Source organism: Betta splendens, chromosome 3, assembly GCF_900634795.4.
Source record: "Betta splendens chromosome 3, fBetSpl5.4, whole genome shotgun sequence".
Lineage (NCBI taxonomy): Eukaryota > Metazoa > Chordata > Actinopteri > Anabantiformes > Osphronemidae > Betta > Betta splendens.
In genome coordinates, this window is record NC_040883.2 from 9,997,254 (window position 1) to 10,013,272 (window position 16,019).

General features: G+C 48.4%; 1 protein-coding gene and 1 long non-coding RNA gene across 2 annotated transcripts; both read right to left on the minus strand.

Moving 5' to 3' along the window:
• Positions 1-45: 45 nt before the first annotated feature.
• cngb1a (cyclic nucleotide gated channel subunit beta 1a) lies at positions 46-12,547 on the minus strand. The gene is made up of 33 exons (XM_055507389.1): positions 12,459-12,547; positions 12,345-12,364; positions 12,199-12,213; positions 11,519-11,618; positions 11,411-11,435; positions 11,254-11,332; positions 11,017-11,160; positions 10,671-10,700; positions 10,518-10,581; positions 10,401-10,431; positions 9,611-9,744; positions 9,347-9,432; positions 9,131-9,268; positions 9,015-9,056; positions 8,669-8,876; positions 8,549-8,585; positions 7,866-7,953; positions 7,678-7,779; positions 7,452-7,600; positions 6,992-7,243; positions 6,701-6,909; positions 6,575-6,625; positions 5,933-6,019; positions 5,798-5,862; positions 5,504-5,626; positions 5,047-5,188; positions 4,695-4,854; positions 4,250-4,347; positions 3,542-3,625; positions 3,342-3,460; positions 3,016-3,162; positions 2,260-2,446; positions 46-2,057 (listed from the first exon to the last, which is right to left on the minus strand). The coding sequence occupies exons 4-33, from the start codon at positions 11,609-11,611 to the stop codon at positions 1,836-1,838; spliced, it is 3,396 nt and encodes a 1,131-aa protein (XP_055363364.1). The 5' UTR covers positions 11,612-11,618; positions 12,199-12,213; positions 12,345-12,364; positions 12,459-12,547; the 3' UTR covers positions 46-1,835.
• Positions 12,548-12,917: 370 nt separating this feature from the next.
• Positions 12,918-15,948, minus strand: LOC129603885 (uncharacterized). Its single transcript, XR_008694204.1, has 4 exons — positions 15,056-15,948; positions 13,276-13,375; positions 13,036-13,075; positions 12,918-12,960 (listed from the first exon to the last, which is right to left on the minus strand). It is a non-coding gene; the product is annotated as an uncharacterized LOC129603885 (long non-coding RNA).
• Positions 15,949-16,019: the final 71 nt, after the last annotated feature.

The window sequence follows — 16,019 nt, forward strand, 5'->3', positions numbered from 1 at the left end:
GAAAGCAAAACAGAGCTCGAATCTCAGACACATCCACCAAAACAATTTGATAGTTCTTATGTTTATTAAATATGAGTCCGGCTCGTGTGCTTTAAACAGTGTGTAGAAATGTTCTCTATTCCGACAGCCGCTGAACACACCACCCCGCCCACCCCTTTAGGTGAACCGCCACCTGCTCGCTGCTGAACTTGTGCAGGTGTTCTACCGCAGGTCGACACGCCTGAAAGAAAAATGTGGAACCAAACAGCAAATATAAAACATCAGTTAGAGACGTGTTCGGTCCAAAACTGTTTCTGTGATCAAGGTTCTAATACTGAGGTTCCCGAGCCAGTTCAGGTCAGATTCAATGTCTCAGGATCATACTTTGTCATGAGAACAGTGAAATGATCCACATCAGGATTTTGACTTTTAGCCAACTGAACCCGACACGGATCAGAACCGAGAAGCTTCATTATGATTCGTGCTCAGCATTTATTTATCTTTTTATGCCGCAGCGCCTGCATCACTATCTGAAGCGTTCCACATCTTCTCCGGACATAAATCAATAAAGCCTCTGCATCAGCAGTGAGGGCGATGATGGTGATGATGCCGGAGCGGCCTTTGGTTTTCCCGCCTTCAGTCGCTTCCTCTCCGGCTCAGACCAACACAATGAGAACTTCCTGTGCTTCCTGGAGCTTGTCCCTGGCTCACATACCCTGACCTGCTGTTTGTCCTGCAGCTCAGCCCCAAACCGTGAACAACACGACGGATTAACAATCAAGACTAGAAACATCTGCATCCATCCATCATCTGTAGCATTTGGAAAATTGCTACCAATATACATTGGTTTAAAGATAAAGAGAAAATGACTTAGTGACACATTACTTTCCTCTAAAAGACAGATGAGTAGAAATGAACCTCACACAGACAGGAACTATGTAACAATAGTTGACAGTTTGATCAATTTAAACACAGATGTTCTGGAGCACATAACAACCCAATGACCAGGATCGAAGCTGGTCACATACACCATAAAGAATGAACTGGAAACTGGAACTGGCGAAGAGAAAATCTAAAGTCAATAGAGTCCAGTGTGAGCCAGACATCAGGCGCTTCAGTGTGCAAACAGGACACAGCAGAACAGCAGCACATCAGTGACATTAACCATGAATGAAGCCCAATATTAAACCAGCTCAGTGAGGGACAAGGGAGTCGGTGCTGAGATGCTGAGGACCCTGGGAAATTGAGTTTTACAAACACACGGATGATAATGATAATAACAATAATAATATATGTTGGTATTTTGATTTAGCACTTTTTTTTCTTCTGCAGGTTTTAAAGGAATGAGCCGACATGGTGTGAGACAGCGCCCCCAGGCCTCTGTGGTCAAACACGGTACTGCAGCGTTAACAGGGAACGGTATGGATGAAAGCAGCTGATGAGCGATGATGAATGTGTGGATGCTGAGAAGGTTTACAAAACAAAACAAGCAACTCAGTCACGGAAGATATGTTAGAAAAAAAAAGATCCATTTGGAGCTGAGGAGGGGGCCGTCAGGGTCCTAGCATAATTACTGTATGGTTCTTCACTTGAGTCTAAGGATGTAGAAAAGCAAACTGAGAGAGAAAAGAAGGAAGAAAAACAAGTTGCAGGTTGGCTCACTCCATGACTCCTCTATTTTCATGTCACTGTTTTGTTTGTTTTGGGAACAAATTCAAAGCTGGCCAAAAACGTGAAGCTGAAAACAGGTGGAAACAGGAAGAGACCAGAATGCCCTGGGGCGTTTTTCTCTGCCTCCACCCGAAACTCTTTTCTCAAAGTTGGATGGAAGAAATGCGGGAAACAGAGCGACAAAATCACTCCTCTGCTGTCTCCACCCGCTCCTTCTCCACCTCCTCCAGTGTCACCTCCACAGTCAGCACTTCCTCCCCCTCCTGGTGCGGCGTCATCCGGATGATGACGGAGCTGTCGGCCGTCTCTGCCACGGCGTCGTCTCCGTCCTGAACCGGGACGAGCGGCACCGGGGAGCGATGGTGCGTTGGAGAGGGAGGGGGCAGTAGGGAGATGGGGGGAGGATCCTAGGGTGGAGAGAAGAGCAGAGACTCAGCTCCTAACACAAGCTCGAACACATGAAACACCATCAACTGATCTGTGTGATTAACGTCTTAAACGAACAGGGACGTAATGACTCAGTTACACCATGGAAGCTGCTAATAATGAGCATCTGATTCAGCAACATCAGACTGTAACATCAGAACTTCGAACACAACACATCCGCACCTCTGAGCTCTCGGACCGTTTGTAGCTCCTCTTCAGCTTCGCAAAGGTTCCTTCGATTCCCGCCTGCTCCGTCACCTTCAGTGCGGCTCTGAACAGTTTTGGGGTTTCAGACCTGGGTGGGATGACCTCCACCGCCTCCTTTGCTGCCTCCTTCTCCACCGGCTTCTTGTCCTTTGACAGCATCTTCCTGCACAGACGTGCAGACGGCGCAGATTAAAAGAAAGCCCACTTTTCTTTTCGTGCGGTTTTACACGCGACGGCCCACAACCAGCAAAAAGCTACCGGCAGCACCGCAGTCTGACTGAGAACTGGATCCCTGCTCTGACCCGCACCAATCACAGCAGATTAAAGCCCCGTCTAATCCTGCCCAAGAGGCAGCCGGGACCAGACGGAGACGGAGGGAGGCAGATGGAGACGTGTGGAGACAGATGGAGGCAGGTGGCAGCAGGTGGAAACACATGAGCCCATCAACAAAAGCTCTGTATTGGATTTTATGGGCATGAGGAGCAGCTCTGCTCACATGTCAGGCCTTTGTCTGATGCCTTCCTAATGTCTGCACTCACTTCACAGCTGATGTTAGCATGATGTGGTCCAGCTGACACATCAGTATCCTGATGGTCCCTGGAGACAAGCCTGTAATGAGCCTGTTCGCGCCCCCTGCTGGTCACACTCTGTATGACACGCAGCAGCAGATTTGTGACTTTCTAAAACATTTATTCTTAGCCACCTGCTGAGCAGCTGATTTTTCGCTCTTACTTGGCCTTCTTGCGGAGCAGTTTCTCGGACTCTGGGTAGTGCACCAGGATCTCGGCCAGGTCCTTCTTATCCAGGATGAAAAGGTTGGCAAAGCCGTGGGCCTTTACGTTGGCTGTACGTCGGTTTCCTCCACCTCCTGCCAGCAAACTGAGCCATTCAGAGAGAAGACAGACATCAAACAGCGAGTAAATGTTAACGTAGCAAGTACAGGTTCCTCAAATTATGCATAACTATTGAAGAGCAGTACAGAGAGAGACACAGCCTGATGCTGTGCTGCCCCACTTACACACTGTAAATTGGTTAAGAGGATGACAGGAAGCTCTGACCTGATCTCCCCGAACACGGAGCCGGCTCTGATGGTGACGAACACCGTCTGCAGGTCGGGACCGCCCACCACCTGCACCTCCCCCTCCTTGATGATGTACATCTCCCTGCCGATCTCCCCCTGGAGGCAGACAGGCGAAGTCAACGGGCTCAACGAGGTCAACGCCAGTGATCCGGGTCCGCAGCTCCGAAGCAGACTCACCTTTTTACACACAAAATCTCCGGGCAGGTAGACGACAGACTTGAGCCTGGTCAGCATGTCGAACACCATCTGCCTGTCGCAGCCCTGACACACAGAAACACATGGAACACGTTCAGCTGTTAAACTGATCTCAGAATTTCAGAATAATGAACGTCAGATGTTCATGGGGATACTCAACTAACTACTCTTTAGTGTTGCCCTAATTAACCATTGTATGGGAACTTGATGCCTTGCTGACATACGGATGATTACATCCCACACAGCTGGCATGGCTCGGCTCAGGGTCCACTGGCAAGTACCCCGAACCGTCTGCAGATCCCTCTGGATCCATAGCTGGAACCCTACTGTGGTCAGCAGCTGGATGTGAGCTGGCTGCGAAGCTTCCTGCGGTGTCTCCTTCCAAGAATGGACGCCTCTAACAGATCCTCTGACTTGGCTACAGCTGTGATTTTAGAATATATGAATCGTTTGGCGCATGTTTTTATATCCTCTCATCTAACTGGCTGTATATGGCTGTATATTAATTGTTTATTGTTTTTCTGTGACTAATAAATGTTTTCACGTGATTAACAGTTTCCCAGTTTCACCTCTCAGTGTCGCCAACGGACCAGTAGTTGGAGAAGAGGGAGCTACCGTAGACCTACACACATTTCTACCACTAGTCAGGTTTTCGTGTGTGTGCCCCCCCCAAGCAGCCTTGTTGCTGACCTGAAACAAGGCGACTTTACTGACGATGGCATAGTTGACGTCCACAGCGATGTCCAGTCTCATCTTAGTGGGAAGCTGCACCAGCAGCTCCTGTTCATCTGCAGAGAAACATCACATCAGCCTGAGGGATGCTGAAGTAAATGCGACATATTCAGGGACAGTTACGTCTGTATTACTAGCCTGAGGTACTGGAGTGGAAAACCGTCATTCATTTTTAATTTGCTGGCTACATCTCAGGTTCTGCTAAAGACTCGTGTAGGTACATGCTAGAACTTTCTCAGTTTCTGGTTCCATTTAACTGAGCTTTTTATGTATTCACTGGGATCCAGACATTTGCCCTGATCCTCTCATCCTGTCAGTTATTTTCATCCACACACTGTGAAGCACCTCGTTTAGCAGCAGATGCTACACATGGTGTCCAAACAGAACCTGAGTTCTTTCTTACCCAGCATGCCCTGGCTCTTCCAGGTGTAGTCGTACCAGGTCTTGATGCGGTTCTGGACTTCTCTGGGGATGTTGTAGAGGTTCATGTACTTAATGGTGCTGTCCATACAGGCTCTGTAGTAATTCTCACCTGCGGTCGCTGCTCCCACCACATCTCTCATCTGAGCCACAAAGCAAAAGACAATTCTATGACGTCAAAGCACTTTGACCAACTGATTATAACATGTTAAGTATCTTGATATCGTCTATGCAGACAGAAACAGGTGATGTTTATGTAGACCATGGAATTAACTCCACTTAGTCTCTTAACAGAGATTAGTCTCTTACTGTAACAGAGACTGAGCCTGACTCACCTGACCGATCATAATAGAAAAGGCAAAGACGCCAACAAAGTAGTTGAAGAGCTGGAAGCAGATTTCGAAGACGGTGGTGGGATCTGGCAGACCCCCGATGGTGATGAGTGTCTTCACAGCAAAGTAATAACAACGGATGTAGCTGACGGAAAAACACAGCATCTCAACTGAGCTTTAACCCACGCGCATAACTGGTCTTAATTGATTACAGTCAACATTATTCCACAATGTTAACATTACAGTATAAAACAACTCGCTGGGCGACTGGCTGTGTAGAGTAAAAAACTCAAGCATTTCTTTAGCTAGTGTGTGTAGATGTGTTAGCATTCTTATTTTTAATTTCCCTACCAGCTTGTGTCTACTTCTAACTCTGACAGCGATCAAAGTGTGCAAAATAATTTTCCCCTGGGATTAATAAAGTTTTTTGAATCTTAAATCTTGAATTTTTTAATCTTACGCGTTGCCTCGTCCGTCGTAAACCCATTTGGTTGATCCCAGTCCTTCGTAGTTGGAGCCCCAGTAGAAGAGACAGGCGTTGATATGCAGAGAATACAGCAGGTAGGTGGAGGTGCGGATCACTCTGACATAGGACAATACAGAGTTACTACAGTACCTCAACTGTATCAACTGTACACCATTAGTCTCCAACGTGCCACATGGAGTTCCTCAGGGACCAATAAAGGGACCTTTAAACGTCAAAGGGTTTGATGTCCTGTTCTAAAAACCACAGACTGTGGGTGCTGCTTCTCACCTGTAGATGTAGGCTTTCTTCATCACAGCTTCCATCCTGTCATTGAACTCGAAGAAAACCATGTACTGAAAGAAAAACCCGGGTTTATCTATAAAACCATTCTGAAGCAGCAGCAATGAAAGCAGCAGCACTGACCTTCAGCAGACGAGGGAACCTCAGCAGAGAGTTGACGCCTGTGAAGTAGTAAAACACCTCAAGAGGAAACAGACTGATGACGTCCATCTGGAAAACAACCGGCAGACACTCGTCACTGTCGTGCCAAACTGTTGCATCTGAAGAAAACCACAGGAGCTTAAATGACGTTGGAACCAATTGGCTTGTTATTGTCCATTTGAAAGACTCGTTTCACTGTGGACTCACTTGCTCTTGGCTTGTGGTTTGCACTAAAGCGCATTTGTCTCCTTCCTGAGGTGTAGGATGGCTGGACACAGGCTAATATAAGCCTGATGTAATTGTTTAATTAATTGTAATTAGTTTTTTTTGCGAGTATTTGAGTTCTTTATGCCTTCTGTGGTTCGTTTGTAATGCAGGCCCAATAAAAATGATATATTAATGTGTTCATAGGGTTATGGTTTTGTGATTTGTTTAGTAAAGCCAGTAAATTCGATGTGTATTTATGCTAACTTTGAGGAATAAGCTCAAAGCGCTAACCCTTTAAAAGAGCTGAAGAAACCCAGAAGATCCTTTGTCCAAGCAAGTAGAAATGACGTTCATTTTATCTGAACCAAAACAATAATATGTAATAGTCTTGACTTGAGTCAGGAGCTTTGTTTTTACCTTAAATCTATCAGTCTTCATGTAGTTTTCCCTCATGTCCTTTTTATCACACTAAAATGAAAAGGTTCCAGGTTAAAGAGCTGAACCTAAACACGCACAGACCGAATTACTGTTTCTCTCACTGACCACAATGTCTCCTCCGCGGACAAACTGCAGCCTGGGCTGGAAGACGAGGATGTCAGTGATGTAGATGAGGTCACAGGTGTAGTCCGCCAGCAGCCACAGGTGGATGTTGTCTGGGGTTTGGTAGGGGAACGCCCAGCGCACTGGGATCAGCCACACGTTCCAGTTCCAGGCTGCCACCACAAAGAACAGCCAGATGACGTAGATCAGGTCTGCAGAGACAGAAGGGTCAGCTCTGACTGCGTTTCTCCACACATACGCTTATGTTTGTGAGGTTGGGCTCCCTCTGCTCACCTGTGAAGGGGTCGATGCTGGGGGGGAGGCGGTAATGAACCGCAGCACGCAGCCAGTGGAGAAATTTGGGAGGTTTGGGAATTTTTACAGTATGTCCCAGAAGTTTAAACCTAAGCTCCAGCTCCTCTTCTTCATCGTCATATTCGTCATCATCTTCCTCCATTGTTGCTGCTGCTGCTTCGTCCTTCTTCTCCTCTCCGGGTGGAGGTGGAGGTGGGGGTGGGGGTTGGGCAGGTGGAGCTTTGCTCGGGGCTGCAGAGATCAGTAACACAGGTTACTGGCAGATTCACACTGAATCTTAACTTTAAATCCAGTTACTGTCTTATTCTGGCAACTGCAGCTTCATCATACTATCATCATCATATGCTGAAAGTCCCTGATCTGATAAAGGTTCCACAAACTGAAACTAATACTGCAGCTGAGTAGCAGCTCTGGTTGGTCGCGTGTGCAAACGACCTACAGGCTGCGGGACTCTCCTCGTCAGATTCGTCCGGATCCACCAGTCGATCTTTCTGCCGCTCCGTTCGGCCTTTAAACAGACGGACAAGCTCATTGAGACGATCCTGGACCACAATGCTGCAAACGCTGGCTGCCGACAGAGGACGCATCCTGCAGGACGACAAGGACGGGCAGTAAACAGGGAGGACACCACCAGACAGACCAGGTCTGTGTGTGAGGTCCCTCACTCGTCATCTGCAGTCAGCAGGTCTCCCTGACTGGACCAGGTCTTCACACCAGTCTTCATCAGTTCATCATCTTCCTCATCCACAGAAAGATCCCCTCCACGACTGACAGGGACACAGCAGGACAACATAGAGGCAAACGTGATGGTAAATAGAGCAAACATTAGTTGTCCTCTGGCGCGTCCTCTTACCAGGACTGTGGCAGGGGCTGCTCGCCTCGCTGAACCTCCGGACTGGTGATGATTCGGGGGATGTTTTGGTCTTTACCCAGACACACATCTTGATTCACATCCAGAGAAGAGACCAGAGAAGGTAAACACAACTAGAACAGGAACAACTTCGGAACAATAGGACACAAAATGAAAACAGCATCAACATGCGAAGGTCACCTGGAGCGAGGCAGAGCAGAGCATGATGGGAGAGACGTTGAGGAGGACACTTCATGAGAGAGAGGATGGTTTGGCACTTAAAGATCAATCTACTGGACAGTAGCAGTCTAAAGGCTTCTCTAAGGGTCTGCAGGTGGAGGGTGGGTGGGGCTTAAGGTTGCTAAGGTTGCTGGGATTTGGAGTTAAGGCGCCTGAGGCGGCCGGCGATGCTCGTGCAGCACTGGCGCGCCTGCTTGGGAAGCTGCCACAGCTCCTGGGTGAGCTGGACAAGCTCCGGTGGGGGGTTCGGTAGAGACGGCTTGGGAGGAATGAGGTAATGCTCATGCATCAGCTTCCTGCAGCGGTCCAGGCAGTCAGCGGCGCGGGGGAATCGAAGCAGAAAGCTTTTTATCGGCGAGCAGAGGCCAGGAGCTAGAAAAACCAAGGTGAGAACTTTACATGAGCCCGGTGGAACAAACGTTACACGTAGCAGAATCGGCTCTCACCTCCACCCTCATCGTCCTCTCCTGTTTCTTCTGGCGTCTAAGAGGAGAACAAGGAATCAGATTCTGTCCACAGCTCCGTGTAAGTGTTAAACTTCAGTCTAGTGGGAAAGTCAGTTTCACCTGACTTGTGGGAGCAGATACTGGAGCACGAGGGTCTGGTTGTTGGGTGACTGGACTCCCCAGGTTCCTCTTCTCTGGTGCTGGCTGCACATCTGTTGAAGGAGGGGTGCCGCGCGCTGGTGCTTCACATTCAGTGGGTGGAGTTGCATCAAGCACCACCTCTGTCGCCTCGGTAGAATCTTCAGCCGGACAGACGTCTACGGGGCTTCTGGTGAAGAAAAAATGAGACAGACGTTGAGTTTCTACTAGTGTGAGGACGGACCCCAGGAACCTGAACGCATCCCCACCAGAGGCTTGACGAGAAGTTTAAAACATGCTGCCGTGAGTGTGTTGAGTCAGGACTTACTCTGGGTCGTCCTCATTCTCTTCCTCCAGGATGTTCGGTAGCCTGTTAACAACAAAGCAGATCAGACGAATCCTCGCGTCGCGTAGTGGCGAAGGTGCGGCGACAGACAAACTTACTGCTCACTGGACTCTGGCAGCGTTTCTATGACGATCTTAGCAGAATGCTCCACCTCCAGCTGTCGCACTGCCTCCTCTGCTGCCTTCCTGGCCATGTCCTCGGCCACGCGAGCTGCCTCCAAGCGCTCCTGCTGCAGTCTGTGCAAGAGAATGTGCAAAAGGAAAGGGTGGAAAAGACTTAGTGGAGAATGGAGAAGGAGGAGGTCAGTCACCAACCTTTCCTCCATCAGAGCTTCAGCCTCCGTGATGCTGTCTCTCAGCGGGGTCAGGTCCATTTGAGCTTCTACAGATCCTGTCTGCAACTGATCACAGACAAAGACCTCACTATCATATGTAAATATAAGCCCTAAGCACCATCACATGGTCCCTGACAGGCACTCCCAGTGGACTGGTACAGGAGTCATGTGGTCCCATACACGCTGCCTGGTACCAGCAAGGCTCTCGTCTACTGAACTGAACCCGAGGCTGAGTCCAACTCACCCCTGTGGTCACCGGCTCCAGCTTTTCCCTGTTCTGAGGCTCCAGCTGCTCCTTCACCTCCATCACCCTCTGCTTGTCCTCTTCCTGCTCAACATCCTCCAGCACCAGGTCGGTCCTGTTCTGTCTGATGTTGACTGAATTCCAAATCAAGGAGAACAGGACTGTGGGTCACGGGCGTTCAATGTACCATTGGGACATTTAATAAAGGTTTGATTGGCTGATTGGTGGATTCCTCCTCCCTGCACTCTCACGGTTCCCAACAACACAACAAAACCACTCCAGAACATCCTCTTTTTCCCAAAAATGTCTTTATTTCCATGAGTACAGAGAAAAAGGTTTTAATGTGTTGCTATGTGTGAACTGATGCAAACTCTACAAGCAAACAGTGAAGCTAAGTGAACTAGCCCAGCTCACTACACTGCAGCGTGGAGCATACCCAGCGACGTCTACGTGTCATAATGACTTCTGACTCAGAAAGGGTGATAAGCTAACGTAGCAACGCCTGAAACGCCTCACTAGAGACCGAGCGCTGGTGTCAGTGATACAAGCAGCTACTGTCCTGCTCTTCCTTCTGCTTCTATTTTAATGGACTCTTGCTGCATTTCTCTCCTGAAACAGAAGGAGAAGAGCAGCCCGGTTAGAGTCCGCCTCATCACTGACACCAGCTCCTGCCAATCAGTACACAGCTAGCCACACCCACCAACCAGCCAATCACTTCATTAGGTTCATTAGTTTGCCACAGCTGGTGACACACTGAGATGCTTCTGCTACAGTGAGCTGTTCAACTTACTGTTGTGCACCTGGTCGCTGCTCACGTCCTGCTGCAGGAGGAGATGAGGCTCATTAGGTCATTCAGAGATGTTTTGATCATTTCTGTTCTATGGCACCTTCACGCTGCGTGACTCACCTGCTTCTGAACAGGCTGAGGCAGCATCCGACCCATGCCGCTGGTGATCCAGCCCACGACGCTGCTAACACAAAAGCAGCATCACAAGACAACACAAGTAAAAGGACTTGACCGGTGACAGCAGATGAAGCAGAGTGTGATGCCTCCACCTACTTGGGCTGCAGCTCTGCTTCCTTGGAAGACCTGGGAGCACAAAACAAGCAGAAACCCTCAGAATGCTTTGCAGCTCAGTCAGGAGAACCTAGAACCCTGCTCACCCAGCACAGCTGCAGAAGGTCTAAGAGCAAATCACAGCTCAACAGGTTTAGACAGACGCTTGGTCTGACTCTGCTTAAAACCACGCCCATTTAAGTGTTGATTGGAACAAACACTGAGAAAACTAACTTTCATCATGACCAGCATGTCCCATGACTCTAAACGGTTATCGTCCTCTGAGCTCGATGTTCCACTCGTGCTCCTCTGAGTCACAGGAACAGCTCGGCACGAGACGTCGACTTACTTGTCAGTGTCTGTGGCAGGTTTGGGAGCTGAGGGAGGTTTAGCCACAGCGTCAGTCTTCTCACTGCCGTCGGGTTTTGCACGGATATGAATCTCTGGCTGAGGAACCACCTTCTCTATTCCCTGTTTTATCCAGTTGATCATCCTGTCATTCACGTGCAGAACACAAAATGCAATTAGCTCCATTTGCATTAAAGCAACGGGTCCTGACGGAGGAGGATTCTGGGCCAGCAGAGACCTGGGTGGGAAAGGCTGCTTGGCGCCATTTTCCTCCTTGTCTGAGTGCACCTCAACCACCACGACCTGAGATTCTGCAGCTGAAGGTGAGGAAACACACAGTGACTGAGCGTCCGGGCCGAGTCTGGCCTGTGTGAGAAGATCACACATGTTCTCACCTGTAGCAGCTGCTTTCTGACACACCTGAGGAGGAAAGACACACAGGAAGAGGTTAATGGAGACTCACAGCAGCGAGCCCAGCAGCGTGTGGTTGATCGTGTCTGAACCTCAGCAGGGGGCTCAGCTGGGGCCCAGTCTTTGCTCTTCAGATCAGGCTGGGGAACCACCTTCTCCAGCCCCTCGGTGATCCAGGCCATCATCCCCTTCCTGCGAAAACACGTCAGCAGCTTCAGGGTGCGTTCACTGCAGTTCTGCCAATCTATTCTAATGGAGTGTGCAGATCAGACTGGGGGCAGCGGTGTCTAAAACAAGCTTGGCGTTAAAACAGCACAGGAAGCATGAGCTCATACTGCGTGAAGAAATGCTGGCTGATCAGGCTCTTTCACCTTTGACCTGTGACTGGACCTTTCACTGTCTGAAAAACGCCCAGAACAACTACAATTATTCTGATTTAAGGGGACAACATGAGGCTTTTGGCACCGATCATGATGATCATCGGTTTTACGGCACATTTTGGCCCCGACTGGTCAGCTGTGGTGTTTTAATGCAAGGCTGAGAATGCAGCCGTCCCGGACCGTAAAACGTTCACCTTGTGTCTGCATGAGGTTATTTATGGGCTTCATAAAGTTGGGGAATCTGCTAATGCAAAACAGCACATTTGTTAAATGTCTCAAAAAAAACGAAGCTTGCAGCTACAGCCGTAGTTTTATTTAAGCAGCTCAGTATTTGGCATGGCAACTTTAGTCTGGTTTAGTTTAGCTCACTGTTTGGCCTGAGCTCTACTCACTCATCTTCAGGTGTACTGTCATCCACGGGAGCAAACACAGAGGGTACGTCAATATCTATTATGTCACATTAACGACTACATTAAAACCACAAACTGATAACAAGTTGTCCTGTATTACTAGTAAATAATACTTCAGGGTACTTTACCTGGGGGCTGCAGGTTCGTCCTGCAAATAATGAGGCAACAAAAAGCACCAGAACATTATGACAGGATGCAGATTAACCTGAACACTAGCATCGCGACCCGGCCAATATCCTCACCGTGGTTCTGGAGTTGGCTTGGTTCAGTTTGGGTGAGACTGCGGGCTGAGGCAGGGCTTCGCTGATCCATGTCAACACACGTGGCTGAGAGCTAGCCACGAGGCTACTGGAAATAGCAAACGTTTCATTTAGTAGGCAGATAAACTAATTGGATCCTGAACCCAACAATAGATAAGGCGAAACTCTGTGTGGTTCTAGTGTGGCTGTAGTCACGAATAGTGTGAGCTTTGAATTGGTTAAGTTAGAATCCAAATTGTTTTTAGTTAACGTTGAACAGTTTTCGCTTTTAAGATCCAGTAGCTAAAACTCTTTTTGACCTGAAAAGGTCCTGACCTCAAAGGTCACAAACTCTACCAGCTCTGCAGGATGTTTATCACACACGTAACAGCAGTGATTTTTTGTTTTGTGGATCGTTTCCGTTTCCCCCGCGCCACCATGCTGTTATTTCCCATAGCTCACCTGTTTTCCGCTGGTGCCTGGGTGTCCTGCTCAGCTTTGGAACCTGTGGAACAAACAGTGAAGCACTGTAGTGCAGAAGAGACAAACTTGCACCATGTTCACTAAAACCCGGCTTTACCTTGGGGTCTGCACTGGTCCTGAAACGTCACCTTCTTCTCCTGAGGGAACATCAATTCAAACAACTTTATTAATGCCAAAGGGAAATTGCTTTGTTTTTCTAAATAACTGTTGTTGAAACCAGAACTGATCCCAGAGCTGTGCAGACAGAGCCTGAACCAATCTGCTGCCGGATGCTTGTCTCCTGCTGCAGAAGTCTGTTTTCACAAACCACAGCAAGAGAAAACGGGGAACAACCTACGTGAGCGGGGGCAGCGGCCTTCTGCTCCCTCTGGTCCTCGGCTACTCTGGGAGGAGACTCAGGCGGCCGAGGAACCACTTTGCCGACCCAGCTCAACATCCTAAGTAAAGAGAAACACAACATGGATATGACTGCAGGAAGCAGTCACACTCCTGGAAGCTGACTGAGCTCTCTACAGCCGGTGCTTCCAGAGAAAAAAGAAAGATACGAGCAGTCTCTTTTCTTCAGCAGGTGCATGGAAGCTATTTGGGTTCAAAGGTAAAGTTCTGGTTCTGAAGTCAGTTCATGTTTAACTTTTACGTCTGTGGCGCCTGGGTCACAGCTCTCCTATGTTCAGACACTGGGGATGAAGGTGACGCCTCTTTAGTTTCACTGTTTGATTGTGATGTTTCTCTGGATCAGCAATTTTTAAACCCGATCAGCACACAACCAGTACTAAGTTGGTGGTTCTGTCAGCAGTCTTAAACATGTAGAACGTGGCAAACTTAAAGGAGTACTTTCGTGAAAATTTTGGAAATAAAATTTGGACTGTGCTAACAATCTGTAGACCTGTCACTGTCTTCCAATTACAGCAGGAACTTCGGCCATTGAATATTTGTGCTGTCAGTGTATGAGAGGATAAACAATGGTGGAGACATTAGTTGAGCGCCTGCCGGCTGGCTCCGCCTCCCTCTACTCTGACTCCACCCCCTTTAATCTGGCTCCACCTCCATTTACCCTGGCCCCGCCTCCCTTTACTTTGGCTCCACCTCCCTCTCGGCCTAGCCATGCTCTTTTTTCATTATCATATAAAACTCTGATTTTAACTAAAGCAGTTACAGGTGCAACAACAACCGTTCCACTCTTCAAAATAGGTCTGTGGCAAAGTGTATCAATAATAAGTGCAATTTTGCTTTAAACCTGATTGTTGGGGTGAGTGAATAAACCCACAAATGGGATGTGTTATCATCAGCTCTACTGTCCTCACGTGTTCAGCTGTTTACTCCTTTTTTCAAAATTTGAGGAAGTTGTAAGTTAGATCAATTGGCTGCATTAGCTGAAAGTGCTGCTGAAAGTGGCCTCTATCCTTTGTTGCCTAATGGTGTTTAGCTCATGTGTGGCTAAGTGTCAGAGTCGATTAGAGATGACTGATCATGATCCTAATCCTCCACAGGAGGTCTAGCAGCAGAAAACAGCAGTACCATTGAGGTATCGGACCTTTAAACTGATGTCCAGGTCTCAGAGGGAGGTTCAGATCCACGTCAGATCTAACCAAAAGGAGTGAAGCACAGGTGCCTGTGGAGCAGCACTGGCCCAACTTAGTCTGGTTTCCCTGGATCCTCTCTGTCCTGACCAGATACCGAGTCTTTAATGCAACGGGTCTTCTGTATAAATGCTGATTCTGCTGCGTTGGTTCTGGTTCAGGATAGTTTAACTGGTTTTAAGGAAGAAGCACGTTCATGTCATTGATCACTTTGTTCACAACCTTCAGTGTTTGAAATGGTTCCCTGAAATCCAACATGAAAAATTGTCCTCCAGTTCAACGTCCAGTTCTTCAGAGGTCGGTCCAGACACACAGAAACAGGCTTTACACCCAGTAGAACACTGATGACCTGCTTATGTTAGGAGATTCTGTTACATATAACAGAAAGGTCTGAGCTATGGATCCAGAGCTGCTTCCTCTGCCACATAGAACTGAGTTCTGATACAGATCAATGATAACACAAACAGTAAGACACTGCATTTGGCTGCAAGCAAAACCCAGCTTCTTCGTAAGGGGGGTGGGGGGTTCTGGTCCTACCTGAGTTGTTCAGTTGGGGCCCGGCAGCATCCCACAGAGCTGTGGAGAACCGGCTGTGAAGACCTGCAGGGTTCTGAGTGCTGACGGAGGATTATAGAGAAACTCTGCTAACAGGATTATCGAGGAAGTGAAGGACAGAGCAGAGCCAAGCAGGACGGGTCGGGGGCTCGGATTAGACTCCAGACACCAGAAATATAAGGGCTGAACCCACGAGCCGTGGTCCCCGGGCTGAACCAGGTGAAGAACTCACAGTGAAAAGGAGATTACACCACAACAAAGTCCGGGGATTTACAGAAACGCATTTAGAGAAAGCCTCTTACTCCCCGGACCAGTTTCGTCTGTGTTTGGTTCCACTGAGATTCAGCAGCATTCTGCAGGTGTGGGTCAGATCCTGAGGGACATGTCTTTGATGCAACAAGCAGCGAGTGTGAAATACAACAAGGCTCGGTGCAGATGCTTCACAGCTCCATCAGAGGATCAGGACCAGTTCAGGAATTGGATTGAAGCTCAAATCCAGTTGGCGACAGCTTCATTAACGCTGGTCCAAACAAACAGAGCGTGGAGATTCTCATTTGTTGATGTTTGAATGGTGCAAACAACCCAGGAGACGTTATGGCCTTTGGCCCTAGAAATATACACCTTCATCATTATCATCATCATCATCATGGCTGCTAGTTTACACTGTCTGGACGCTGCCTCAGTCAGAAATGTTTTCATTTAGTTTGTGGCGGGTGATTTGAAGCTGCTCCTTTTTCTTTGGCTCTGTGTTGCTGCTGGGAGCATATTGCTGTGGCTCCTCGTTAACGCTGTAAATGTGGCCCTGATGCAGATTAGGTGCTAACGAGGTTAAATCCAGCGTCAGCGAAACAGAGGATTAGAGCTGAGCAGTCCACGGACCTGGGACACTCCCAGTCCTACTTGTTGGCTTCCTTCAGTCCTTGCCTCCTGTTTAAAGGCAGTAAAT

What these genes read in the sequence shown, in the direction of transcription:
- cngb1a (XM_055507389.1), bottom strand. Translation starts at nt 11,611, where the DNA reads ATGATGGCCTGGATCACCGAGGGGCTGGAGAAGGTGGTTCCCCAGCCT. An exon ending in GGTTCCCTCGTCTGCTGAAG is followed by an intron (nt 5,863 to 5,932) that starts GTCAGTGCTGCT and finishes TTTTTCTTTCAG; the next exon opens with TACATGGTTTTCTTCGAGTT. An exon ending in GTAAAGTCGCCTTGTTTCAG is followed by an intron (nt 3,626 to 4,249) that starts GTCAGCAACAAG and finishes TCTGTGTGTCAG; the next exon opens with GGCTGCGACAGGCAGATGGT.